This window comes from Ictidomys tridecemlineatus, chromosome 4 (assembly GCF_052094955.1).
Source record: "Ictidomys tridecemlineatus isolate mIctTri1 chromosome 4, mIctTri1.hap1, whole genome shotgun sequence".
NCBI lineage: Eukaryota > Metazoa > Chordata > Mammalia > Rodentia > Sciuridae > Ictidomys > Ictidomys tridecemlineatus.
The window spans coordinates 55,406,453-55,434,349 of NC_135480.1; the positions used below are offsets into that span (position 1 = coordinate 55,406,453).

The 27,897-nt window shown below is 36.8% G+C and overlaps 2 protein-coding genes across 4 annotated transcripts; one reads left to right on the plus strand and one right to left on the minus strand.

Annotated features, from left to right (window-relative positions):
* Window positions 1-3,249: 3,249 nt before the first annotated feature.
* Window positions 3,250-23,050, minus strand: Znf215 (zinc finger protein 215). Of its 3 annotated transcripts, none has more exons than XM_078046557.1 (6): window positions 22,708-23,050; window positions 14,579-15,139; window positions 12,037-12,119; window positions 10,413-10,545; window positions 10,005-10,100; window positions 3,250-7,369 (listed from the first exon to the last, which is right to left on the minus strand). In XM_078046557.1, exons 2-6 carry the CDS (start codon window positions 14,892-14,894, stop codon window positions 6,489-6,491), a joined length of 1,509 nt encoding a protein of 502 aa, XP_077902683.1. In that variant the 5' UTR covers window positions 14,895-15,139; window positions 22,708-23,050; the 3' UTR covers window positions 3,250-6,488. The 3 variants fall into 3 exon arrangements, with proteins under 3 accessions (XP_077902683.1, XP_077902682.1, XP_040140772.2); XM_078046556.1 differs by having other exon boundaries at window positions 22,685-23,050; XM_040284838.2 differs by lacking the exons at window positions 10,413-10,545; window positions 12,037-12,119; window positions 14,579-15,139; window positions 22,708-23,050 and having other exon boundaries at window positions 3,250-7,649; window positions 10,005-10,401.
* A 2,647-nt stretch (window positions 23,051-25,697) lies between these two features.
* On the plus strand, window positions 25,698-26,396 carry LOC101977070 (PTTG1 regulator of sister chromatid separation, securin). The gene has a single exon (XM_005341071.5). It carries the CDS (start codon window positions 25,713-25,715, stop codon window positions 26,334-26,336), a length of 624 nt encoding a protein of 207 aa, XP_005341128.1. The 5' UTR covers window positions 25,698-25,712; the 3' UTR covers window positions 26,337-26,396.
* The last annotated feature ends 1,501 nt before the right edge of the window (window positions 26,397-27,897 follow it).

Genomic DNA, 27,897 nt, shown 5'->3' on the forward strand with positions numbered 1-27,897 from the left:
AGTCAAAATAACACCTGGTATTTTGCCAGGGGAATGTTAGACTTCGTAAACAAGTCTGGATGGTGCCTGGCAAAATGCCAGAGGGAGTGGTTTGAGAAGTAACAAAAGCGAGCCATTAAGTGTAGAGATTCCTTATTGGTTGACTGATGCATCTAGTTTATGTTAATTAGATAAGCTGTGTGGAATGTATAAATAGCTCTGTTGTCCTACAATAAACGGCTCCTACTCCTGCTGTATCACCGTACACAAGTTGTTCGTCACCCCCCTGGTTATTTTGCTGCAGCCGGACTGTGGCAGATGGTGGCCCGTACCGGGTGGCCCGTACCAGGAGCCCCGGGACACTTGGGGGTAAGTGACGAAAAAAAGCTGCCCGTCCATAGATAGGACAGGAGCAATCTGCTCGTCCCTAGGCAGATAGGGCGAGAGGAAAAATGGCCATTTCGAGAAAATGGAGAAGATACAGTATGTTTGTGTCTTGTTTTGTCTCAGTGTATTATATTATCTTTGTGATGAAAATATGGAAGGGGTGAGAAGTAAATTGATAAGGGAAAGAGGCACCCCAGTGGAACCAAGAATAATTAGGGCATGTGTTGATAAAAGCCCAGGAACTCCAGTCAGAAAGAAAAAGAAAGTTCAGAAAAAAAAAAAGGATTATCAAAAAAAAAAGTTGCAGCAAAAGGCTGTTACTGAATACTTTTTCTTACCGGAGGGTGCGTGAATCTGTGCAGCAGGTCATGGTGCGCAAGCGGGTCATGGTGCAGCAAGTACTTTGCAAGCGGCAGCGGCAGCCGGCTCTTCCACTGCCGGGAGCCCAAATCTAGACCTGACCTGGAGGCACAGTCTCCCAGGCTCTTGCTCCCTGTGTCCAGTAGCAGTTTGAGTCTGGACACTCCCCAGACTCTCCCCGGGGCCATCTGGGGCTGCCCAGGATGCTACAGCCAGCAGAAGACGCTACCAGCGTCCTTGATGTTTGGTCATTTTCAATGCCAATAACTAAACTACAATGGTTCTCCCACACCTGGAAGCTAAAGAGTAATGAGCACTATTAAGGCTTATTTCAAATGTAAAAAAAAACCCTTGAGATAATGTACTAAATGGTTCAGAAGGTTGTTTTCTTAGTGGAATACTACAAGATTTTCTTTAGCCATCAAGAGTTCCTGCCTTCGTCCCAGTGCCGGACGAAGGTGGAAGAATTTCCAGTGTTGCTGAAAACTGGAGGAGACTTTGGCTGAAAAAAGGATGAGACTTCGGCTGAAAAGCAGACGAGACTTCGGATCAAGCTAGCTGCCTACAGAACTTACCTGGACTGTGATTTAAGCTAGCTGCCTGCAGACCTGGACTGTGATTTACCTGGACTGTGAGTTAATCTATTGAGACACTGCTTTACCTGGACTGAGACAAAAAACTGTAATCTACAACAAATTGTAACTCGGTATCTTTGCTAACGGTGTCATTGCTGGTATAATAGTTCCAAGGGCTTCTTGCATGGAGTCATCAATTGGCTTGGTATTGTGGCATTTTGTATCCTCCCTTTCTGTTTGTAGCAGGTTATTTATGGTGTTTCTGTAAAAACCACTATGGTCGTTATTTAAACAAAAGGGGGAAATATTAAGGTCTGTAAACAAGTCAAAATAACACCTGGTATTTTGCCAGGGGAATGTTAGAGTTCGTAAACAAATCTGGATGGTGCCTGGCAAAATGCCAGAGGGAGTGGTTTGAGAAGTAACAAAAGCGAGCCATTAAGTGTGGAGATTCCTTATTGGTTGACTGATGTATCTAGTTTATGTTAATTAGATAAGCTGTGTGGAATGTATAAATAGCTCTGTTGTCCTACAATAAACGGCTCCTACTCCTGTTGTATCAATGTACACAAGTTGTTCCTCACCCCCCCCCCCAGTTTGCTGCAGCCCGACTGCGGCATTGAGGGGTGCTTAGAAAATTGATAAAGCACACTTTTTGGGTGTCTATGAAGGTGTTTCCAGAGAAGATTGGTCATCTCTGAATGCAGACAGTACTGTCCAAAAGGCCAAGGGCCCAGATGGAACCAAAAAGCAGAAGCTCATATGAACACTTGACACTTCTTGAGCAGGTGCTTTATTTTGGTTGCTGCTGTTGCCTACGGATGTCAGATTCTTATCACTGTTTAATGGTGACGAGTCCTTGTTTCCCCGAATGCTGAAGTATAACACCAGAGAAGCACACCGAGTCAAGTGTAGAGTGGAAAGTGGAAGGCTTTATTAAAGAATAGCAGAAAAGTCTTCTTCCCAGAGGAAGAAGGGGACCCAAAAGGCGGAATCTGTGGAAGGGGGAGGTCTTCCCTTTTTAAATAGCTAAAGTCTTCTTTTAGTTTTCCCACATTCATGTCCTTTGTTTCCCTTTATCTTGCAGTGATAGAATGCAGGTGGGAAGGCCCAAAAGGTGGGAGATGGGTGGGCTGAAAGAGTAATCTGGTTAGGAAGGGCCAGGGGTGGTTTGATTAATACCTCCCTGCTTGCTGGGAGCTATTTCATTAACAGTTCCTTAGGATGGGTCCTGGGTCTTGGGGACATTAACATTTCAATTTCCCCAAGTGCTGCTCTGCTTTCCTGGACTCCATTCTCAATAATGGTCTCCATTTTCTTTATCTTACTCAATATTAGACCTGATTTACCTAACTACACTACCTACCTATCTGTAAATCTAGCTTCAAGATTCTATAATTTTGAATGCAGGCTTGCCCTGGTACTTTCAAGCCTTCACTCCCAAAGTGGGGCTGCATCATTGCTCCCTCTTGTTCTGAGGCTTTCTTGCTTTTTGGACTGAGCAGTTACTATTTTTCCTAATTCTCTAGCCTGCAGACAGGCACTGAGACAATTCAATCTCTGTAAGTCAATTTAAGAAATTCACTATTATAATTACATATATTCTATTTGTTCCATTTCTCTGGAGAACCCTGAGACAGTGGATCTAACACTACCAAGCTCAAAGGTGGGTGTGACTGCATAGTAATTTGAAGTTGCAGACAGGAGTTCAGTCTCTACTAGGACCCAATATTATGTCAGAAGCTGCTTTTCAAAGGGTGAACAATTACCTTCTACAAAAAGAATGTTCTTGCTCCAGAACTCATGTCTACTTTTTTATTGGGAAGAGTCTCCCACACACCCAACATTGTGTTTTCAAGTTTCTGGTGTGAATCTCTGAGGTGTGCTTCCTGCAAACTTTATTACAATCCTATGAGCAGCTCTAATATTATTACTCCCTGTGCCAAGATAATATTTTCTATTTTATTATACATCAGCCAGAAGATAAAAAATAAACTGTTACTCCTATTTATACTTTCTTAATGTGCAAAAAAATATAGAAACCTGAAAGTGAACCAAAACATGGAGACAATTCACACATCATGCTTTGTATGAACCTAAACTGGGAAACAAAAGCACATGTCAACAGGAAATGGCTTAAAATTATAGTTCCTCTGTATATCAAAAAGTTATGATACGGCTCTAAATATTGTACAACGGTATGAACATATGATCTCATGTAGTTTAATACACAGATATATGAATGTCTATTTCTTTTTAAATTTTATTTATTTTTTAGTTTTTTAGGTGGACACATCATCTTTGTTGGTATGTGGTGCTGAGGATCGAACCCAGGCCGTACGCATGCCAGGCGAGCGTGCTACTGCTTGAGCCACATCTCCAGCCCTGAATGTCTATTTCTTAACAGCCTCAATGACATACAATTTATATATAGTCCATCATCAGTATATAGTTGATTTTAGTAAGCTTATAGAGTTGTGCACTGTCCCAATCCAGTTTTCAAATAATCTGTCACTACTAGTTCTTCCCTTGTATCCACTTACAGTTATACTTCCACCCCTCATGTCTAGACAATCACTGCTCTATTTTCTCTACGTATATATTTTACATGTGTTGAGATTTCCTGGAAAGAAACATCAATAACAATGTTTACTTGGGGAGTCTAATTGGTGGGGAGATGGATGAATGCTTTTTTCCTCAAAGTTTTTTTTTTCTTTACAATTAAAAGATTTATCTACTTTGTTCTTTACCCATTATTTGTATAGCTATTCCCATCATCTAAATAAACAATATCCACCTTTTATGGTCCATCACTGTGAAACCTTCTTATCCCTCCAATAGTAATTCTGTACTTTGTGAAATCTTTCAGGGACTTATTATGACTTTCCCTATTTTATTGTATACAAGTATTATATTTTATCATATAAACCAATGAAAAAGAAATATACAAAACATCCTTGTATACTTGTTATGGTTGGGGAAGGTGTGTAGTTTGAAGACTTTAAACCATTTTGACCCTCTGCTATATTATACATTTTTTTCTAATTATGTCATAAATTATTCTACTCTAGCCTCATTTTTTAGAGTGGTAAACTCTATCACCAGCTTTTGACTGTCTTGCATGGTATAACACAAAATTAGATTTCCAAATAATATCTCATCAAAAGTAAGAGCAATATCTTGTTCCCCCTCTCAACTTGTTCCAGTTTGCAAAACTCTTGATATTTTTAGAGGAATCAACAGTTAGCAGAAATGTTTGATATTTTAGGGGACAATGACATTCAAAGATGTGGCAGTGGACTCTGCTCAGAGGATGTTGTTCATAGATGCAATGCTGAAAAAATACAGGGACTGGTCTTACTGGTAAGTTTTATTAATAGCTCATAATCTTTCAGTTAGACTATTTGAGACGTTAATTTTAAGAAGGAAAACAATAATTAGGTTTTAAAGTACTTCACTGATTTTGGTCTTTTGAGTTTAGGATCTAATTTTTTTCTACTCAGATAATAGAGGAGATAAGCAATTGCATTGTGCTGCTGCTGAAGCTTGATTCTACTACCCCTTAAACAATATGAAAAATATGGGTTCAGGCTTAATTCTGGGATAGTTTGTCAGCACAAATAACAGAGGTGTACTCTGGTAAGGAGCATAATAGCACACTAGAGATTTCCATGTCCTAATCCCAGAACCTGAGAATCTGTTAGATTCCATGGCGAAAGGAAATTAAAGTTGTAGATGATATTACAATTATTTATTAGAGGATTTTAAAGAGATTGTCTTGGGTTTTCTGGGGGCCTTAGTTTATTCAGAAGGTCCTTAAAAGTGGGAGAGGAGAGGAGAGCTAGTCAGGGAAAGATGTTACTATGGAAGAAGAGGGCAACACTACTGGCTGTGTAAATGGAGGAAGAGCCACAGACCAAATAATCTGAGTACCTTTAGAAGTTTGGAACAGGCAAAAGAGTTTCTCTTTTAGAATCTCCAAGAAAGAACACAGCCTATTGACATCTTAGTCCAATTAAGACCCAGACTTATATCCTGAAGATCTATGATACATTTGTGTTAAGTTGCTAAATTTGTGGTAATTTGTCATAGCAGTGGGGAGCTGAATAATGTTCCTCTTCCCCAAAGATACCCAGACCCCTAATCCCTAGACCCTGTGAACGATTTAAAAAAAAAAATCCTGGAAAACTTAAAAATATATATAAAAAAAATCTTTGTACATATGTGATTAAGGATTTTAAGATCAGGAAATTATCTGAATTAACTGGGTGGGCTCTGCATGTAATTACAAATAGTTTTGTAAGGGAATACTTATAAGAGGGTAATAAGAGGAAGATTTGACTTTCGTATTAGTTTAGAACTTTCGACAAAAAGCCAGCATCATTATTTATTGGGAATGTCTCCAGTAGTAATCATTTGGGTAGATTAAGACATGCTTCTTGGCTTAAGAAACAATTTGGGACCCTGAGCTACCCTATAGTAAATACATTTCTAGCACACAAAATAGTAAGACATTTTATTGACCCCAGAATGTCTGGAACTAATGTCAGACCTAAGGCTACAATGTTTCTCCATCCTAGATCTCAGAAAGTGCTTTTTTAAAAAAATGAAATATTAAGACTATATATAACTGAACAAACCCACACCCATTTCCCATTGCAATTGATAAGTTTCTCCCAATTCTAGTTGCCAAGGATATTGTCAAGGGTGAAGTAACAGTATTTCACTGTACTCTTTCCCATTAATCCTTAGAACTATCTTCATATATCATCAAAAGCTCCTTTTTATGTGTGTGTGACTTTCTTATAAGGACCAACAGTTTAATATTGAATATCATCAACAATATTGCTTGGCTTCTCCCTAATAGATACTTCATTAATAAATCAGATAAGCACAAGTATGCTACAGATAACATTTTATGGACTAAAGAAAGATGAAGGTTACATCAAAATAATCAAAAACATATTACCATACTAGTCTTTGTATTAACTTCAAACTCTTATGGCTTCATTTTGGGAATCTGGAAAAGATCCCTCAAACAGATTTCTCTCCAATATTGTTACATCATTTAAAGAATAATCTGTGACAAATATTTTCTTATATGCGTGGGATTCCCTCTAGCAAAAATTCATGGATGCTGAATGAGTTCTACACTCTGACTGAAGGTTTTCTAGTATTTCTTCCTTTTCAGGATTGATCTCTAGCATGAAGTTTTTGGTGTTTAATAAGGTTTGAATGTCTGTTGAAGGTTTTCTTACAGTCCTTACATTTGAATGGTTTCTCTCCTGTATGAATCATCTGATGTCGAATAAGGGAAGAGCTGCGGTTGAAGGATTTTCCACAGTCAACACATTCATAGGAACTGTCTCCAGAATGGAGTCTTGGGTTTTTATTATTGTCTTCACTCTTACACAAGGCTTTTCCACTTTTATTGTCTTCATAAATCTTAGCCTTAGTATGAATTTTTTTATGTTTTATAAGGTTTGTATTTCGGTTGAACAATCTCCCACATTCACTGCATTTATAGGGTTTCTCTCCAGTGTGAATGATCTGATGTCGAATGAGGGATGAAGTCCTGCTGAAGGCTTTTCCACATTGATAACATTCATAGGAATTCACTGTTGTGTGACTTTTGGGGGATTGAATAATATGTGTACTTAGATTCAAGGAATTTCCACATTCATTATATTCTAAATGTTTCTTACCCACTAATTCTGAATTGGATTTGAAATTAGTTTTAAACTTGTGTTCTTTTGTGAGACCCTTTCTCATAGCAATTCCCTGTTGTATATCCCATATAGAGCTAACTGAATTAAGGCTTTTCTTATTTTCATTACATTTAGAGTCTCCCTCCTCTGTGCAGACAGTTTTATGATTAGAAGACTCTTGCAGCAAACTTACGTTCTGATTTTTCTGGATTCCATGTAACCAATCCTCACTTTTCCAGTCTTCCAAGAAAGGATGTTCACTTTTGGTAAACCTTGTCATATTTACTCCATAGGATGATTCTTCTGTAGAAGTCCTCTGCTTAGGAACTGAATCTTGATCTTTTGAAACAGTTTCCATGTCTAAAAAGAAATACAAAATTAGATAAAAAGAAGTAAAACTGCTTAGTGAGGAAAGAGAAGCTAATTCACATAATGGTATATGTATGTATTGTTAGTCTTAAATGCAGAATGTAAATAAGAGAATACTTATAGAAGGTAGTTGAATAGAGGAGCCCAGTATTCATGTCGTCTTCCACAAAGAAAATCAAAGATACCATGTATTTGTATTTTGAGGTGAATGACCATGGGAGAACACTGGATATCAACAAGAGAGAGCTTGGATCTTGTAAGATTCAAAGACCTAGGTCAAGAACATAATAAGAGAAATTAAATACCTGGTCACATGCCATAGCTGGGGGGAAAAGTCTCTCTTTTGCAGGGTAAAGGTGAAAGAGTATCAGCAAACTTTTACCAGTGTAAATGCTTGGCAATTCCAGCTGCAATAGCAGCCTCACTTTGGACTGAATATCACCTAATCTCTCACCAAACCCTAGGTTGCTGTATCCAGGAGCCATCTTGAGAAAGGAGCTACTGTTTGAATTTGGAATGCTCTAGGGATCAGAAACCCCTACATGTTCCCTCTGGGACCCCACAGACATTCCACTTTTATCCCAAATCAGCCCCAGTGATACTGCCAAATTTGACAAATATTTATCAACTCAGCCTAATTAATCTAATTTTATATCAGAAATTATCATCTGCACCACAGCCAAGCTAGAAGCTAGAGTATTAAATCAATCTATTGAATGGAGCCTAGGAATATACAATGGGATTTTAATCCATTTTTCCTGTCTCTGCCTCACCAATGTATGCAGAGTGTATAGGGGCTGGCCAAATGTCATTTTAATATACAGATCTTCAGAGAAAAGAGAAGAACCACTTTCAAACCTGTACCCAATTTAGATGATGAGATTCTGAACTTTAAGTCTGATAATAAGAGGTTCTTGGGGTCTTGGTAAAGAGTACATATATTTTACAAGGGGGAAGATTATGGATGACTTGTGGACAGGACAGACTATGATAGAACATAGCTACACATTCTTTGCCACTTTTCTCATACACAAGTAGAGACTTGATCCTGTGTCTGCTTAGCAAACAGAAGATTGTAGAAGTGATATTATGCCTCCTGTTGACCTAATCTTTAAAAGACTTATAGCTTCTGATTCCTCTCAGGACATTTGCTCTCAGAGAATCTGGCCACTGTGCCAAGAGAAGCCCAAACCTCAAGGAGAAGCCATGATAAGTACTGTGTCCATCGGACCAACTATGTTCCCAGGGACAGTCAGTATCAACTTCCAATCATGTCATGTGCTATTTTGGGCATTCTATCTCATTAGAACCCCAAGACATTGCATCCCCAGCCAACATCATATGGAACATAAAAACTCCTCAGTCAACTAAGAAAAAAATGGGAATTAAATGATTGTTTTGGGATTATTTGTTAGAAACCACAGATAACAGTAATCGTTTTGTAGCAGTATTTAATAATATCATTCATATTTGTATTTCCCTAAATAAATCTTTGTTCTCATATTTGTACAACTCATTTTTCAGGTAACTTTTTCATTCCTATTTTTTTTAAATGTTTATTAGTTGCCAATGATCTTTATTTTTTATTATTTTTACTTATATGTGGTACTTAGAATTGAACCCAGGGCCTCACATATGCTAGGCAAGCACTCTACCACTGAGCCACAACCCCAGCTGCTTTCAATCCTATTTTTAAAAATTAGTCTGACGTAATAACTTTATCCTATGAAATCATCGGATAATGCTTGAAAAATTGGTACAACCTAAATATCCAACAGTGGTGGTAGGGGATGATTAAAAATATAACTTGTAAAGGAACGTTAAGTGTGAATCAGAAAGCACATTTTCATAGTTTATTTGGTAAAATAGGTAACTGGTCATGATACAAAAGGTGAAAAGAACAGGATATAAAATGATATATTCCTCCTGAATTCTGGAAAAAATTTGAAAATTGTTCCATATTTTAGGAATAAAAGAAATTTTCAGAAACCACAGATCTGCATCACAAAGAAATGGCTTTAAAAAATTCAAACCAACATGTTAATATTGTGTAACTCTGGGGTCTGAACTATATTCCTTTTTAATATAATCTTACAATAGTTTTACACTATTACAAAGTGTTAATAAGAAAAGATTATGATGTTGTGGGAGTTAAAGGACAAATTAAGAAGTTTTACAAAGAAGGAAAAGTGGATGATTACTAAAAGTCACTCTAGCATAAAGTGAAGTTTTATTTTCTTCAAAAGGAAGGATAACATTCAATGTTAGCTGATTAATGGTTGTTACTTAGCACTTACCATGTACTAGGCAATGTTCTAAGTGTGTTCCATGTATCAACTCATTTAATCCTCACAGTAATCTGGAGGGAGCTACTATTAATAACTTTTAAGTTACAGGTGAGAAAACCAGCACAAAGGTTGCCCCAAGCCACCCAGCTTGAAGTTGTGGTCCTACCCATGACAATATTTTGCCACACAGGAAAGAGAACCTATGAATAAAAGGTAACGATGCTTTTTTAGGTAAAAATTTTGATTACACCCAGCTAATAATTCAAAGGCAGGTCACTATCTCTGGGTTTAATAAACCCTAGCTTCTTACAAATATATCATATCTGCCTGGTTCTTACCCCAAATGGTCCTTCTTGGGACTTCTCCCTCCATTATCCATCTTTCTTTCTTACTCTCCAATTTGGGGATCTCAACTGGTTTGGAAAGTGGATGAGCTGTGCATAGGAAAAATAAAAATGACGACAACAAAAAACATATAGACACTTAACACATTTTTATAGGGAAGAAAAGACAGTAGGTTAAGCTGCTGAAGGAGAAGGCCAGAAGAGCACCATGTCTGTATATTTCTGGCTGTATATAGAAAAGGACTTTCAACCACACAGAGTAGGAAAATGTGCTACTGAGCCCAAAGGATATTAGGAAATCTGAACCCAGACCCAAAGGAACATAAGGACTCTACCAGTTCAATAGCTTTTCACAGTAGAAAAAGAGATTACTAATAGAGTAAATAAATACATAAAAACCACCTTTATGCAATGAATGTAGGTTCCTATAGTTCTCCAGCATCACATCCCTGTAAAGGTTCTTTACAGCAGGGTCCAGTTGCCCCCACTCTTCCTTGGTGAATTCCACAACCACATCTTTGAATGTCAATGGTTCCTAAAACATTTAAGTTCCTTTTTAACCAAAGGTTACCCCAAAAAATATTACCACAAAAGGAATGAATTTGGAGAGAACAGGGAAGATGTCAGACTATATAAGAAATAGGACGTTTAGGGTTCTAAGTGATGAATATGAAGTTGTAGCAAGGGTCCATCAAATATATTCATATATATATATATATATATATATATATATATATATGAAACAAAACATTACAGAGCACCAAGAATTTATATAAAAGTTTAGGATGGGAAGAGTTTCAGGCAGATTCAAGGGGAAATTGTAACAAAAATGTAGGCTCTGCTGAAAGAGATGGGATGTTTTCTCTAATTGAGAAATGTAGTCTAATTCCTTATCATTCAGGTGTCACAGCTCAATGTCACCCTGACAAGATTGTCTGATAATGGATTTGTCCCTACTCCATCCTGGTTTTTTTTTTTTTTTTTTTACACTCCATTTTATTTGTTTATTTTTATGTGGTGCCAGGGATCGAACCCAGTGCCTCACATATGCTAGGTAAGCGCTCTACCACTGAGCCATAACCCTGGCCCCATTCTGTTTTTATTCTTTGTAAAAATTATTACTATTTGAAATACTATATTAGTTTGTGTTTACCTGCTACCTGTACTAGAATGTAATCTCCACAAAGTAGAGATTTTGTTTTATTTCCCAATCATATTCTCAAATATGTGTTAGTGAATAAATTTACTCTTGTCTCTCTAGCACCCTCAACCTTGTCATTATTGGCAACTTTAGTCACATGGAAATATATAAATCTCTTCCTTTCTCCTTCAGAGTCAGTCTGTCTACATTAATTCTGCCTAATTCTTCACCTTCTCTTCTTTCCATAACCCAACACAACCTGGCTTCTGTCCCTGTGCACATTAGTCTCTCCATGATAAGTAAACAGACGCTGCTTAGGTTGTATTTTTTTTTAATTTTTATTTATTTATTTATATGTGGCGCTGAGAATCAAACCCAGTGCATTACACATGCTAGGCAACCACTTTACCACTGAACCACAATCCCAGCCCCTAGGTTGTATTACTGACTTTTTAAAGCATTTTTTCCTTTAAATATTCTAGTACTTTGACCCTCAGTGATACCATAATTTCCTAATTTTCTTCTGTATCTTTGCTTTCAGTATCCTTTGAGGTTTCTTTTACTCCTGTATAATAAATGACATTGCTCAGGATTCTACTCTTGGACCCCCTTCATTTTTAATTCTAAACTTTCTATTTTAGGCTCTTTTGCTTTAATTATCATCTATCTTCTTGAGGGAACAGATGCACAAAGAATATATGAGGCTAAAGAAAATATTTCCAGAGTGTATCACCAACTAAAATCAGTCCAATGTCCTGTGAAAGAATAAGAAACTAACGCCCTTGGATAGAACTATGTTTGAAAAAAGTTTAAAGATAAAAAGTAAAAGCAGGTCACATTTAAAAAGAGCATATATTTCTAGCAAAGAGTGGAACCCTACTTCACCTGAGGCTTCCCTGTTAGTGAGTCAGCTTCCATGTTCTCCCTTGTGCTCCCATTTTGAAGGACACAGTTCTCTAAGGGTGTATCTGAGGAAGATGAAGGAAAATATTAGGGAGGAAGAGAAGTTTTGCCTGGAAGTAATGTTTTATGATTATAGTAGTAGTTTTAACATGTTAATCATAGGAATCATCTGAAGATCTCTGCAAATATAATTGGGCCCTACTAGCAATTAGAATCCCCAAGAGTGGAGGATAAGAGTATTGATTGTAACTTCTGAAAAATTCCAAAAGTGATTCTGATATATCATCAAGGGTTATGATCTACTGGATCAGAGCAAAGAGGGCCAAGATAGTATTTTCAGACCTTATCTGTTTATACCAGATTTAAAATAAAATAGCTTTGATCCTATCATTACTAAAACTTAACTAAGGCCTAGCTACCACAGGCTGTTAATTCCACTTGGATCTAAAAATATTTTATTTAATCAATCACTCCTCCGCCATACTGAGGAAAATTCTATTTAAGAGTTGTTTTCTATTAAGCTGCATAGATGAGGCAGTCTGGTCACTTTGAAATACTGATTCTTTAAAGGAAACAATTTAATGAAAGTAATTCTCTTCTCTAGCCCTTTGATAAGAAGTAGAATCATGGGCTACTAAAGTTTCTCCAGGATCCATGAGTTATATGGCAATCCTCAACTGTCAGACCACAGAGTTTTATTGGTCTGAGATGAAGTTTTCATTGATTTAAGGTGAAATGAGAAAAAAATAGAAACAATGTGGTAAGTTTGTTATAACTTTAAAATTATTCAATTTCAAGGGCTGTATTTTGATGTTAAAATGTCTTAGGTAATGATAATGGATTTTATTTTAACATATTGTTGAAAAAATAGAGTTGGCAATAGTAGCAATAATAATGTAATACAATCCACTATAAATTATGACCCCAACTCCTCTGAAACTGTTCAAACTAAAACTTAAAATTCCTCCATAATTAACGATTTCACTAAATTTTCTTCAATACTTATTTTAATAGGAATTTTTTTGTAGCACCACTGTTGAACATTTCAACAGAAAGAACATTTCTTTCTTGAAGACTTTTTTTTAGCTCAAAAAACTAATCTTTCTTGGTTCTTTGTTTCATTATTCTTTTCTAGCCTGTTTACCTGGTGTGTGTTATTTTTCTCAGTTTAATTTATATCTTTTTTTCTAGATAATGACTGAATAGGACCATAATACCACGATGACCTTGGAAATAATTCCTTTTCAAATATCCAGTCAGTTGCTCATGTCTTATAAGGTCCAGATATTCACAATACTGGACACACATCTTTTTAAGTTTCTTTTAATCTCTAAATACTTCTGCCCTCTTAGAAAAGTGGATTGTCTTATAGTTTCTCACAGTTTGAATTTTACTAATGACCTTAACATGGTAGGTTTAACATGGCCTCTATCCTCTGTACTTACTGTAATTGGTACTTACATCTGGACTAGCTCTTAAATATTGATGCTTCCTGAGGATTTGTATTTCTCCTACTTCTAGCTTAGCTCTATTTCCAAATCTTTCTGAATACTTTTTGTTGTAGCATTAACTATATACTGCTTTTAAATTGTGGATCGCCCACAGGAACCTCAAATTTAGCACATCACAATAATTAAATGTATCATCCTCTCCACACACAAAATTCAACACTCCATATCATTAATGCATTAACTTCTCCACACGCAAAAAATTCACTACTTATTTCATTCATACTAGCCAGAGCACATTAGTATGTATCAAACCTTATCCTACTCTTATATTTTACCTAGACGTAATTCTTTAGGCTTAAACTCTTCTGTTTTGCTAATGTATCTGCATTCTCTAATACCTAATCTAGTACAACAATTTGTTTTCCTTTTTTTCAGAACCCTCAGGTTCTATAGGTCTATCCATTTCATGAGAAGTTGGTATACATTTCCTATTCTAAAGGAATAGATAGAAATATTTTATGTTTTGCAGGCAATACTCTCTACTATAATTACTCAACTCAGGCCATAGCATGAAAGCAACATAGACAAAATGTAGGAAAATGGACATAGTTATGTTCCGATAAAATTTCATTTCTAAAAATATTTGGCTCGTGGGCCATATTTTTGCCAATCCCTGCTCCACATTCTTTTATTTTGGTACCAGGGATTGAACCACTGAGCCTCATCCCCAGCGCCCCCCTCTTTTTTTTGAGACAGGGTCTTGCTAAATTGTGTAGGGCCTTACTAAGTTGCTCAAGGCCAGCTTTGAACTTGTGATCCTCCTGCCTCAGTCTCTCAAACCACTGGGATTACAGGTATGTACCACTGCAACTGGCTACATTTTTTTAAAGGCAAACAAAACAGTGTTACTCCCCTACCCAATCTGTGTTCTAATGCTCTATTTATATTGCTTACAGATTAAAGTTCAGGCTTGCTAGTGGAGTAACAGAAAATCCTAATAGAGTGATACAGAAAAGATAGTTTCTTAAGACAGGAAGGCCAAATACTCGACCTAAAATTTTCTAAATTCTCACCTTTGTCTTTGAGTATTTCAATCACATCTTCTATGAGAGTCACCACATCTTTGCTGTTCTTGGGATGCTGTAAATTTATCCAAGCCCTGACTTCTTCAGGGAGGATTGTCCGGAATTGTTCCAGAACCAAAAGTTCTAGGATTTGCTCCTTTGAATGAATCTCTGGTCTCAGCCACTGACGACAGAGGTCCCAGAGTTTGCTCAGGGCTTCATGGGGTCCAGACACTTCTGAATACTGGAAATGTCTGAATTTTTGACGAGACTCCTCAGAGTCATATGTTTCCATAGCAGTAAAGGTTTCCTGATGCCAAGACATATCTGTTCTTAGGACCTCACTTTTTTCATGCAGAGTCAAGTTTTGGGGTTTTAAGATAGCCACCAACTTGTTAAGAGGCTGAATCTTCCTAAATAGAATGCCTGCTGTAGTTCAAATCTGAGGATTCCAATACTTTTTAGGTTTGGCTAAGCACCTGTTACTATAGGCAGTATGATTTGAACCAGGTTATATCACAGTAAGAAGAGTTCCAGGAGCTTCAGTGTAGAAATCAGCTTCCCAAGAGACTGAAAAAAGACAAATTTGACCCATAGATAGTAAACATTTATTAGCATGTTGTTGAAAGGTAAAATAGCATAAGTAAAAATTATTCTTAAAATTACCTAAAAAAATTATGGATTCTCTTTCATTTTTGTTTTCCTTTCTTAGAATAGGAAAATATGAGTATGTCTGCTCTCACAACTCCTATTTAATATAATACTTGAAATCTTAGCCTGAGCAATTTATCAATGGAAGAAAATAAAAGGGATACAAACAGGAAAGGAAGAACTCAAATTATCACTGCAGAAGATATGGTCCTATATTTAGAAGATGCATAAAAGCTCCAGAAGACTTTTAGAGCTAGTAAAGTATCAATATATAAAAATCAACATACAAAAAATTAATTAATACACTAATAATGAATTCAGTGAAAAAGAAATCTGGAAAACAATTTCATTCACAGTAACCTAAAAAAAATAAATACAATTCCTAAGAATAAATCTAACAAAGGAGGTGGAAGACCTCGACAATAAAAATTATAGAGTACTGAACAAAGAAATTGAAAGACCTCCCAAGTTCATGGGTAGGCAAAATTAAGTGTTAAAATGGCCATATCACCAAAAGTGATCTACAGATTTAATACAACCTCCATCAAAATATCAATGGTATTCTTTATAAAACTGCATAGTACTGGCATAAAAGTAGACATATGTATCAATGGAACAAAAAAGGGACTCAGGGACAGATAAACTCATTCGATCCTTGACAAAGGTGCCAAAAACATACATTGGAGGAAAGACAATCCTTTCAACAAATGGTGCTAGAAAAACTGGTTATCCATATGTAGAAAAATGAAACTATATCCATATCTCTCACTTGCACAAGAGTCAACTTGAAGTGGATAAGGACGTAGGAATTAGACCAGAAACTTCACAACTGCTGGAAAAAAATGTAGGGTCAACATTCCAATATAGTGGCTCAGGCAACAATTTTCTCAAAAGGACTGCTAAAGCTTAATTAGGAAATTGGATGGCACCAAATCCAAAAGCTTCTGTATAGCAAATGAAACAAGAGTATGAAGAGAATGGAAGAAAATCTTTGCAAGCTATTCTTCCAGCAGAGATTTAACATCCATAATATATAAATAACTCAAAAAACTTAACAGCAACTCCCCCTATAACTCAACCAATAAATGCCCAGACTAAACAGACCTACTTCTCAAAAGAAGAAATACAAATGGCCAACAAATAAACATGTTCAAAATCTTTAACAATCAGGGAAATGCAAATCAAAACTACATTATGATTTCATCTTCCTCCAGTTATAAGGGCAGCCTTTAAGAATATAAATAACAAAAACGAGAGAATGTGAGAAAAAAGGAATACTTCCACATTATTGCTGGGATGATAAATTAGTACAACTATGGAAATCAGCATGGAAGTTCCCTAAAAGGCATGGAACCACACATAACCCAGCTATACTGTAGTGATACATGCATACCCAAGTTTATAATAGCACATTTCACAAGCCACATTATTGGACCAGTCTAGGTGTCTGTCAATGAATAAATGGATAAAGAAAATGTGGTACATATGTATAGTTAAGTTTTATTCAGCCATAAAGAATGAAATTATATCATTTTTAGAAAAATGGGTGAAACTTTAAAGCATTAAATTAAGTGAAATAAGTAGAACTCAGAAAATCAAGCAAGGGTCCTATGCTTTCCCTTTTATGTGGAAGCTACAGAAGAACAAGGATAAAAAAACCAGGGGGGTAAGTGGGTGTTTCATGAAAACAGAAGACAGACCAGTAGAAAGAATTAAGGAGACCAGGGAGAGGGGGGTAGAAAAGGAAAAGGGAGATACTAGGAAATGAAACTATTGTGTGTACATGTGAATATGTAACAACAAATTCCACTATTATGAATAATTATAATGCACCAGTAGAAAAAATATAGGTTAAAAAAAAGGCAAATACACTTTCTCTGCCCCTCAAACACAACCCCACAAGAAAAAGAAATATAGATAAATGACATCTCAAAACAAGTGATAAAAGAAATGGTACCTTGATCTTAAAAAAAAAACCTCATAATTTGATTGAAATTAGATTGATTCTATAGCAGATAACAATTCATTTAAAAAACTGAGCAAAACAAATTTTCAGGCAGGATATTAGGGTTAAGGCTTCAGAATAGATGTCATCCTAATCTCTTATTAAAATACCAATGAGGGGCTGGGGTTGTGGCTCAGAGGTAGAGCGCTTACCTCACACTAGAGAGGCCCTGGGTTCCATAAAATAAATAAAATAAAGTTATTGTGCCTACAACTAAAAAATAAATATTAAAAAAATACCAATGAAGTTATATGAGTGAAAAACTGGCAAAATAGCACTAGAAATTAAGACACTGACACAATTATTAAAATATACTAGAAAAAAATCCATGAACCATTTCATTATTAGGGATAAAAAAAAAGTGAATTCCCAGACTGTAATTTACATTTGTTTAGACTTAACAAGGGGCCAGACTGCAATGCCCACCAAGGGGTCTTAGGCTCAACTAAACATTTAGACTCACAAACATTATCACAGGTCACATTTAGTTCCAATTTACTCAAAAGGTAAAAGCTTGGTAGCAGAGGAGTAAAAGAGATTTTTTTTTTCCCCAGTGACAGTATTCAAGAGTATACCCCAAGTGCAAAGGAGATAGGACTCACATAGGTCACACAGGAAGCACCTTGGCTAAAAAGCCTTACTCACAGAAGCCAAAATCTCTGAGCCTCTCTCTGACCTCAAATAACTCTCTCTGAGCCTCAAATAACCTGCCAAACAATAGGAGTGACTTCATTCAGGAAAGTACAGATACAGCTTTTTATTTGATTTATAGTTCTCCTAATCCAGATGCAATCTATCATTCAAGGGGTCATTTTTATTATATCTTTTAGGCCACGGGTTCTCAACCAGAGGAGATTTTGCCACCAGGGTATATTTGGCAATGTCTAGAAACAGTTTTGATTGCTACAGTTTGTAGGTTGTTACTGTCAGCTAGGTCAGCTAGTGGGCCGAAGCCAGGAATTCTATCAAATATCCTCCAATGTATCAGACAGTTCCATATAGCAAAGAATTATCTAGCCCCAAATAACCATAATTCTAAGATTAAGAAATTTTGCTCTAGGACTAGACTACATACTTTGGAATCATATCAATGAGTTTAAATTCCAGCTGTACTAGTTATGACATGTACAAACTTGAGCAAATTATCTGAACTCAAGTTTTAGTTTTCTCACCTGTACAATGTATAACAATATCTATCTGATTGAATTTTAAGGATTAAAATAATTCTCATCTCTCTTCTTAGCACATCTAAGTGTTGCCCTGGCAATGCCCACCTCAACAGATCATTATTCAACATAAATAAAAGATTAGAGAATAGGGTTGGGGAAGGACACTTGGGGGACTACAAAAGACAGCCAGAAGGGTGAGAGGACTCACTATACTTAAAAAAAGGGCAAGAGAACATTTGAGAATATGACTTTCTGTTAAAAGTTTGGAAATGAGTGTAATCTATGAGGTCAAAGACAAAGAAAACATACAATGTTCCATTCTAGTTAATATAAAGATTTCCTACGGGGGTGGAGGTTAACAATTCTGATAGTAGTATATGTGTATATTGGAAATAAACAAATAGGAAGGAGATGGTAGAAGACCATTTTCATGTTTAAGTAGGAATTTGCAAATAATCAAGGGATAGAGCCTAGGGTGATTCATCAGGTAACTGATTAGAATTGGAGACAATTATGAATTTGTGATTAGCATAACTTAGATGAAGATGGTTACATATATAGAAATATTTACAGATATATGTATATATACAGCCTAGTATAAACACACACATGTACTTTCTCTTGGAGCTGAATAAGCCTAGAAACAAGGATACTCTTCCCAAATCTTGGTTTCTTTCTTTTCTTTTCTTTTCTTTTTTTTTTTTGAGAGAGAGAGAATTTTTTAATATTTTTTTTTTTAGTTTTCGGTGGACACAACGTCTTTATTTGTATGTGGGGCTGAGGATAGAACCCAGGCCGTACGCATGCCAGGCGAGTGCTCTACGGCTTGAGCCACATCCCCAGCCCCCCAGATCTTGGTTTCTAATACAGTTCTCCGATAATAAGAACCAGGGCTTCTTGGAGAAATGGCTGATTTTGGACTGAATATATAAGATGCAAATGGAGCATCTCGAAGTGCCATAAAGAGCAACTCAAAAGTAAAACAAACCCCAAACATTTATTGGAGTATGTCAAAGATACCCAGAGTTAAATGAAAGAGTTCCCAGAGGCCAAAGTAGAATTACATGAGCAAGAAATTAAAAACTGGATTACAACTCAAACTATAAAAACACCCATAAGCCATAATGCTATAAATAAAAACTTATTGAATGAATAATTGAGGGAGAAAAGATACATCTTCTAAGTAGAAGAATTGCAAATAATTTTTGCAGATAGCCATCCAAGAGAAAAAATGTAACTTTTCCAACTCTTATGTGTGGGCTATACACAGTGATTTCCTTCCAAAGAGTATAGTATGGAATAGGAGAAAAGTATATTTACAGTAGAAAAATCTGACAAATACTATACCTTAGTCAGTTGGTTAACACCAACAGTAATAAATCATGTTGAGAGCATGCACTCGTGACAATGTGATGAAAATGACATTTTGCCTCTGTGATCTTCCTACTCCAAACCCATAACCACATCTACTTATGAGAAAAAGGTCAGACAAATCCCAACAAATGGGCAGCTTATACAATATTTGACCAGTACTCAAAACTATCAAAGTCATTAAAAAAAAAAAAAAAAAAAAAAGATCTGGACAACTGTTATAGCCAAGAGGAGCCTGAGGAGACATTACAATCAAAAGTAATGTAGTATCCTGGATCAATTAAAAAAAAATTCTTAAAAGACCTTAAGTAAAAACTTAAAAAACCTGAATAAAATGTCCCCTGCCTCCTCTCCTCTGTGAATGTAAGTTCCCAAATGGATTCCCCACAATAAGCAGAAAACCATGGATGGAGGCAACTGTCTTCTGGTTTGAAAGAGCCTATCCAGGTGGCCAAGGCTTAAGAAGAAGAGGATAATCATGTCCTTTCTGGGCCATTTTTTGGTCTTACCCAGCAGGCAATCACTTCAGCCACCCCCAAATAAGTCCTTCCTGCAATGAAGCCCTCCAGAGTATTCTCAAGCACCTCCAATCTTTAACAAAAATCCATCTTGCACCTGCGGAAGCCAATAATTAAGAAAGACTGAAATCTGCTACACTTGTTGACATCCATCACCTTCCTGATCAGGCCTTCTTAAAACTGATTTTAGTTTGTGCAATTATATTGTCTCAGGCCACCAAGAACTTCTAGATGGTAAGTTGTCTACCTGTTCTAAAATGACATTACTTAGTCGATCACCTCATGAGGACATAGGATACAAAAAGGTTGCAGTTAACTCAGCCAAGTGCTCTGTAGGTGAAAGGCTGCTTACAGGACTTGTAGTCCCACCTGGTAGAGAAGATAAATTTGAAATACAACCCAGCTCAAAAAACAAAAACAAAAACAAAACCCAACCTAACCAATCAACCAACAAAACTCCACAATGCTTGAGAAAAAAGAATAAAGAAGATCTCTCACATTTAATTTATGGCTGGCAGAAAAGTCCTGAAGAGGTATAATTAAGTACCAGGAAACAAATGAACTAGGAGTCTAGGTACTTTTTAAATTAACAGAGAGAAAGAGAGGGAGAGAGGAAGAGAAGAAGCGAGAAAGCTCACATACTCTATATGGCATATGTACAAAGGAAAACAAAAACCAAGGTGCTAATAATAAGAATACCCATTCCTAACAATAAATGTGCTGGGTTAAAGTTCAAACTCAACCACATAAAAACCTGAAATATCCAAAATAAATGAATTCCAAAACTGAGGGTGGGGAAGGAATGATCTAGAAAATACCAGGCAAATACGTAATAATAAAAAATTATGCAGCAATATAGTGAATTAAAAAATATAATGAATTGAGGGCTGGGATGTAGCTTAGGGATACAAACCACTTGCCTAGCATGTGTAAGGTCCTGAGTTCCACCTGCAATAACACACACACACATACACACATACACACACACACACACACACATACACACAAATGAATAGCACAAATGCATTAGACAAAAAGAAAAATGTATCAAACAACATACTTGAAGCATATTTATAGCAAAATCCTGAGAAAGCAAGAAATGAAATCACCAATGATAGAATAGAAACAGATTAGGCAATGTTCTAAATCCCTAATAGATAACATAAATTGCTAGTACAGTAGATCTAAGTAATATGCTTAGTTTAATAAGTATGTAAAACCAGATAGGTGCTTCAATAGAAACTTCATTCTATGGGAACATTTACAAAAGTTATTACTGGCCTACGAAAAGAAAATCTTCAATAAATAGAAAAGTAGACAATAGTAGAGACATTAATTTAATGCAAACTTAGAATTAACTTATTAATGGGAAAATTGGGAAAAAATTAATTACTTTGAAATTTAAAGTTTTGCTTCTAAAAATAACAATCAAAAGTACAATGGTAAAAAAACTAAAATTTAAAGATAATGCTTTTGCACATCAAAATCTAATGGTTAAAAAAAAGCCTTACAATTAATTAAGCAAGAATAAGTTGAATTAAATATTCAACTCGCAAAGTGAAAAGAAGCAACAAAAAGGACTGAAGGGAATTTATCAGTTAAAAAGAAATTAATGAATTAGTGTAAAAAATTACAGAGACAGGATGTTGAGGATGATATGCTTGCATTTACGATTTCTGATAACAGCTTAAACCGTCAGTAAGCAACAAACACTAGAACAAGCAAAACCAAAGACTGTTAAGTTTAAACTTAAATTATTGAATAAAGAACTCTGAGGATAACCTTGAAACTCACAATAAAGACAATGAATCAATACCACTGCAACGGAGGGGCTAGGACGCGCAGGAGACAGGAACCTGGAGGGTTGGATTATATAACCAGGTGAAACAAGTTGGATGGATTTTATGGCTTCGTGGATCTTGAGCAGCCACTAATTATGGGGAAACGGTAGTACCTGTCTGTGAAGAGGCAGTACTGTCTGTCTCGTTTTTATCGAACAAGTCATAAGGCAGGCAGCTTAAGGTAAGAAGAACCTTGAGTTAGCTCAGGTAAAGAACAGAGGGCGATTCCAAAACGGAACGTCTAAAATACGTAAGGTACTGGGAAGATTTAGAAATCAGGGGTGGTTAGGATTGATTGAATTGCAATATAAAATGGAATTAATCAAAAGAAAACTCGTTACTATTTGCCCGAGGCATCAATACCAGCTATTCCACAACCAGCTGACTGGTGAACTATTTATCAGGTTACGTTTCTTAAGACTGACCCGGAAAAAGCGCCAGCAGTGAAGTTGAGTCCCTGGTTTAGCAGATCTAAAACCCAGCCAATCTTTTCCCTCTGCGAACCCCCTTTATCTCGCTCTCTAACGCAAGTCTTAAGCCTTTCCGAAGCCTTCGCTTACATTCCCTGTTGGCCCGCGCGCACCTCCAGGATCCTGCGCAGAGACCGTCGAGGGCGGGGTGGGAAGCCGGCAAATGCCAAGGAGCGCAGAACTGCGTGTTCCGCCAGGACCTCCTCAAACAGGATTTCCGGAAGATACTTGCCAGCACCGCATCTATCCAGGGCTCCCTTTAGTCAGGCTTTGTACTGATCCTAGTAGATTCGCAGACGTCGCCGTCCTGCCTGTGCGTATCACAGGCGGTGGTAATCACGCGGGAATTAAGAACCCCTAGCTTCCCTCCCTTCTTGTAACTCACAACCACCTCTAAAGTGCTGGGACGAACGCGCACCGGCTGTGGAACCAAGGCCCAGAAGCCCCCGCGGCTCCGGCCTGAAAGTGGAAAGGTATCTTTCCGGCCCCGCCCCTTCCACAGGCCCCGCCCACTCCGTAGACTTTCAACCGACCAATTTATGCTACTCTGGGAGAAATGCATGGAAACTTCTGGCGACTCCCTACCTTTCCCTGAAAAGTGACCAAAACCTTCCTTCTGCCCCACAACCCAGGCTCCATTTACCTGGAACCAGAAAACAGTGACATAATTTCCACGAGATATATCTTGTATATTCGCATGGTCTTCATTCATTTGTCGATTCACTCATTCATTCACTCATTTGTTTTTCATCCAGGTAAAAGCTCTTGCTGATCTGAGCTCAGTTTTGGCTTGTTGGGTGTGAGATTCTTTGTGATATCCAAGAAGGGCGGTCAGTTAGGCATTTGGATTTAAACTCGTCTGGAGTTAGAGAAGTCAAGGGCCAGACTTGTAAAATCGGAGTCAATTCTTGTTTGGCAGAGATGAACACTATTAATGAGAATAAGATTGGAGAGAGAAGGGGAGATAGGAGAGGTGCAAAGATTGGCCTCTAGGAATATCAGTAACATTGGTTGGATCAGGAAGATGTGCCTGCAAAAAGAAGAGGAGGATCAATCCCAGATGTGGGAGGAAATCTAGATGTAGAAATGCAAAAAAAAAAAAAAAAAAAAGGAAAGTGTGTGTCATAAAGGAGGGAATGCTCAGCAGTATCAATGACATGATAATTTTGAGTAGATGCATGTGTCTGGTGTTGTAAGAGTAGAGAAAAAGAACTCAAAAGTCAGGAAAGACTTCCCACTTAGCTTTAAATCTAGACAATGAGTTGACTAAGGTAAAACAAGATGGGAATTTGGATTTGTTTGCCAACCCACTTTGGACTTCTCACTACCATAAGTAAACACAGATGTCACTCATTTAGTCATCATGGCATCATCATAACATTGAAGATAGAGATTGTCATTCCCAAAGTTACTGAAATTGAAAGATGGTAAAGCTTGAGTTCAAGTTCAGATCATTTCATATTTTCCCTACTGATAGCACTCTGTACTTCATGATTTAGATGGCCATTATTAATAAAATATACAGAATTGTGGAATAGTATTTTCTAAAATTAGAGTGTGTGGTGTGACATGAATTATTTATGAAGGGGTTGATCTCTATGAAAGTCATAGCTAGACAAAAAAATTTTTTGACTTGCCAATGTTGCCAGTAAACAAGCTAAAGCATCAGATACAGTCAATTAAAAGGCAGGGAGAAGGAAAAGGCACACAGTAGGAGGGAGAATAACCAGCTTTCTTCCAATATCACCTCTATGAGTGGTGTTTCTGACCAGATTATCTTTAAAAGTCCACTGAAGGTTTGATCTTGCTCTCTATGTGAACAAGGGTTATTTTCAAGTTGCAGTCATGTGACAGCCCAGTTATTTTTTAATGGCACGATTTTAAAAGGCTTCTCTCAATATATGATTAATTACAAAGGTGAAAACCCCTGAAGACATGTAGAATTATAAGGTGGGTTGAATTGTTTGCTACACATACTATTCCATTCTATCATCATGAAATTCATCACTTCTAGATTAGAAACTGTATTTTAGATAAAAAAATACAGAGAAAATCTGAACTGACCCAAGCCAATGGTTTTCTTAGATCACTAATTCATTCAGCATGTTTTTATCTGATAATGTGGCAGATATTATACTAGCCATTGGAATGTATTAGTAAACACAACCAGAAGAGGGCTGCCTTACCGAACCAAAAAATTGAGAAGATAGAGAATTCCATATAACCTGCAACCAGTTTTTCCTATTATTGTTATCTTTCATGATTATGAAAGATGCTACATTTGCTACAATTAATAAAGTTGATAACCCTATTATTACCCAAAGTCCAAACATACTTTGTTCATACTTAGTTTATTTTTTTACCATTTGTACTTCTGCTACAGGATTCCACCTAGGATAGCCATTACATTTAGTTGTTGTGTATTTTTCGGCTTCGCTGGGTTGTGATAATTTCTCAGACTTTCCTTTTTTTTTTTTTAATAATCTTGACAGTTTTGAGTGTCTCTGGTCAGGTATTTTGCTGACATCTACCTGACATTTTACTCATGGATTATATAAATTTGGGGGATGAAGATCATAGGGATAGAGTGCCATTTTCATCACATCATATTAAAGGTACATTTTATCAACATCACTAATTGTCATTGGTTTGATCTTAATCACCTGGCTAATGTAGCATTTGGCAGCAATTCTTTTTCTTTCTTTCCTGAAGTTGTAGTGGATGTAGTAATATCCAGTTTTCAGGCTTAGGAGAATCAGATGCTCTAGCAACAGTCTCCTATTGGCAGTGTAAATAGTGCCATCTAGTGCTGAATGATAATTTCTACATCATATACAATCAGAAAAAGGAGAAGTTATACTCCATTTATATATGATGTATCAAAATGCAGTCTACTGTCAGATATAACAAATTAGAACAAATTTTTAAAAAAGAAGAAAAATCTCCAAGTAGAGGGGTTGGCATTGTGGCTCAGCAGTGGAGCGCTCGGCTAGCACATGTGAGGCCCTGGGTTCGAGCCTCAGCACCACATAAAAATACAATAAAGATATTGTGTTCATCTATAACTGAAAAATAAATATTAAAAAATTAAAAAGGTGCGGTTTTGGAGCAATCCGGAATGGCTACTCTGATCTTTGTTGATAAGGAAAATGGAGAACCTTGTACTCGTGTGGCTCCTAAGGAGGTGCTGAAGCAGGCGGGGGGTGGGGTTGGGGTGCCTGGGCCTGTTAAAGCCTTAGATGGCAGGTCTCAGGTTTCAATACCACTTGTTGGCAAAACGTTTGATGGTCCACCAGCCGTACCTAAAACTGTCAGAAAGGCTTTGAGAACTGTCAACAGAGCTACAGAAAAGACAGTAAAGACCAATGCACCCCTCAAACAAAAACAACCAACCTTCCCTGCCAAAAAGATGACCAAGAAGACTGTTAAAGCAAAAAGCTCTGGTCCTGCCTCCGATGAGACCTATCCAGAAATAGAAAACTTCTTTCCCTTCAATCCTTTAGATTTTGAGAGTTTTGACCTGCCTGAGGAGCATCAGATTTCTCACCTCCCCTTGAGTGGAGTGCCTCTCATGATCCTTAATGAGGAGAGAGGACTTGAAAAGCTGTTGCAGCTGGGCCCCCCTTCGCCTGTGAAGATGCTGTCGTCACCATGGGCATCTGATTCGCTGCAGTCCCCTTCAAGCATTCTGTCAGCCCTGGATGTTGTCTTGCCACCCGTTTGTTATGACATGGATATTTAAATTTCTTAGTGCTTTCTAGTTTGTTTGTGTTAATAAATCATTTGTTTAACAGGCAAAAAAAAAAAATTAAAAAAAAAATCTCCAAGCAGAAAACCACACTATTAACTGTTTGAAATACTACATGTTTAATTACAATATATTCTTGAAACACATGAAACAGTTTGCAGGTATTAAACTTAATTTGAGCTTTAAAAATACAACAAATTTTTCTTTGGTTTAAAATAAATCCTTAGTATATCAAACACAAAAAGACATCTTTTTTATAGTTAGATATGGCCCTTTTTCTTTTTCCCTTTATTTATTTAGTTTTATGTGGTGTGCTGAGGATTGAACCCAAGACCTCACGCATGTCGGGCAGCTAGTCATTAGACCAGAGATTATTGTTGAACCACTACACAAAGAAAAGACCACTGACTCTAATTTTAAATCAAATTAAAGCACGTTTGTACACAAGAGCTGACCGGTACTGTCTCTCCCAAACTTGGGCTAGAGATCAGCACCCTAGCTCTCCAGGAAAAAGGTTTTATAGCACAAAAAGTTGCAAAGGGGGGTGTCTTGAGAACTTACAGTCAACAGGATTTTGACAAGCATAACACAAAGGCAGATAGTAGGTTAATGATCTACATGCCTTAACATTTCAAGGTAGGGAATGAATTTAGATCCCAACATCAGAATTTATGAGGCACCACTGAGGTTTCGGAGAAGATTGTTATCTGGTCAGAGGGAGCCAGACATGGGTGAGTTCAAGGCACAGGCAGGAATTCCAAACAAGTTTAGAAATCTCAGTAAATTATAGTAAAACAGAAATTAACTTTTGATGACTTTGTGATGAGATGGCCCCCAATCTTAAGATGGAATTAGGCTGGGTTCATCAATCATGTGCCTGCTGGAAGGAAAAGTAGGCCCAAATCTCAATCATGTTAGCTTAGGAATCTCTCAACAAGACTCCTAAAGCACAAGAAGTAAAATCAAGAATTAATAAATGGGAATTTATCAAACTCAAAATCTTCTTCACAGCAAAGGAAACTATCAAGAACATGAAGAGAAATCCTACAGAATGGGGGAAGAACTTTGCCACCTGCACTTTTGATAGAGCATTATACTCCAGGATATATAAGGAACTCAAAAAACTTATTACCAAATAAAATAAATAAATAAATAATCCAATCGATAAATGAGCAAAGGAATTGAACAGACATTTCACAGAAGAAATGAGAATGGTCAATAAATATATGAAAATATGTTCAACATCACTAGCAACTGGAGAAATGCAAACTAAAACTACTTTAAGATTTTGTCTCACTCTAGTCAGAATAGCTATTATCAAAAGTACAAGTAACAAGAAATGTCTGCATGGATATGGGGAACAAGGTATACTCACATATTGCTGGTGGGACTGCAAATTGGTGCAACCACTTTGGAAAGCAGTATGGAGATTCCTCAGAAAACTTGGAATGTAACCACTTTTGACCCAGTTATCCCACTCCTCTGCATATACCCAAAGGACTTAAAATTAGTATACTATAGTGATGTGGCCACATCAATATTTATAGCAGCACAA

Coding starts and splice junctions, on each gene's coding strand:
- LOC101977070 (XM_005341071.5), top strand. CDS start 25,713: ATGGCTACTCTGATCTTTGTTGATAAGGAAAATGGAGAACCTTGTACT.
- Znf215 (XM_078046557.1), bottom strand. CDS start 14,894: ATGTCTTGGCATCAGGAAACCTTTACTGCTATGGAAACATATGACTCT. Junction 10,101..10,412: donor CCTACATTCATTGCATAAAG/GTGGTTTTTATG, acceptor TCCTATGCACAG/CTCATCCACTTTCCAAACCA. Junction 7,370..10,004: donor CCCAAGAAGGACCATTTGGG/GTAAGAACCAGG, acceptor ATTTCTTTTTAG/ACATGGAAACTGTTTCAAAA.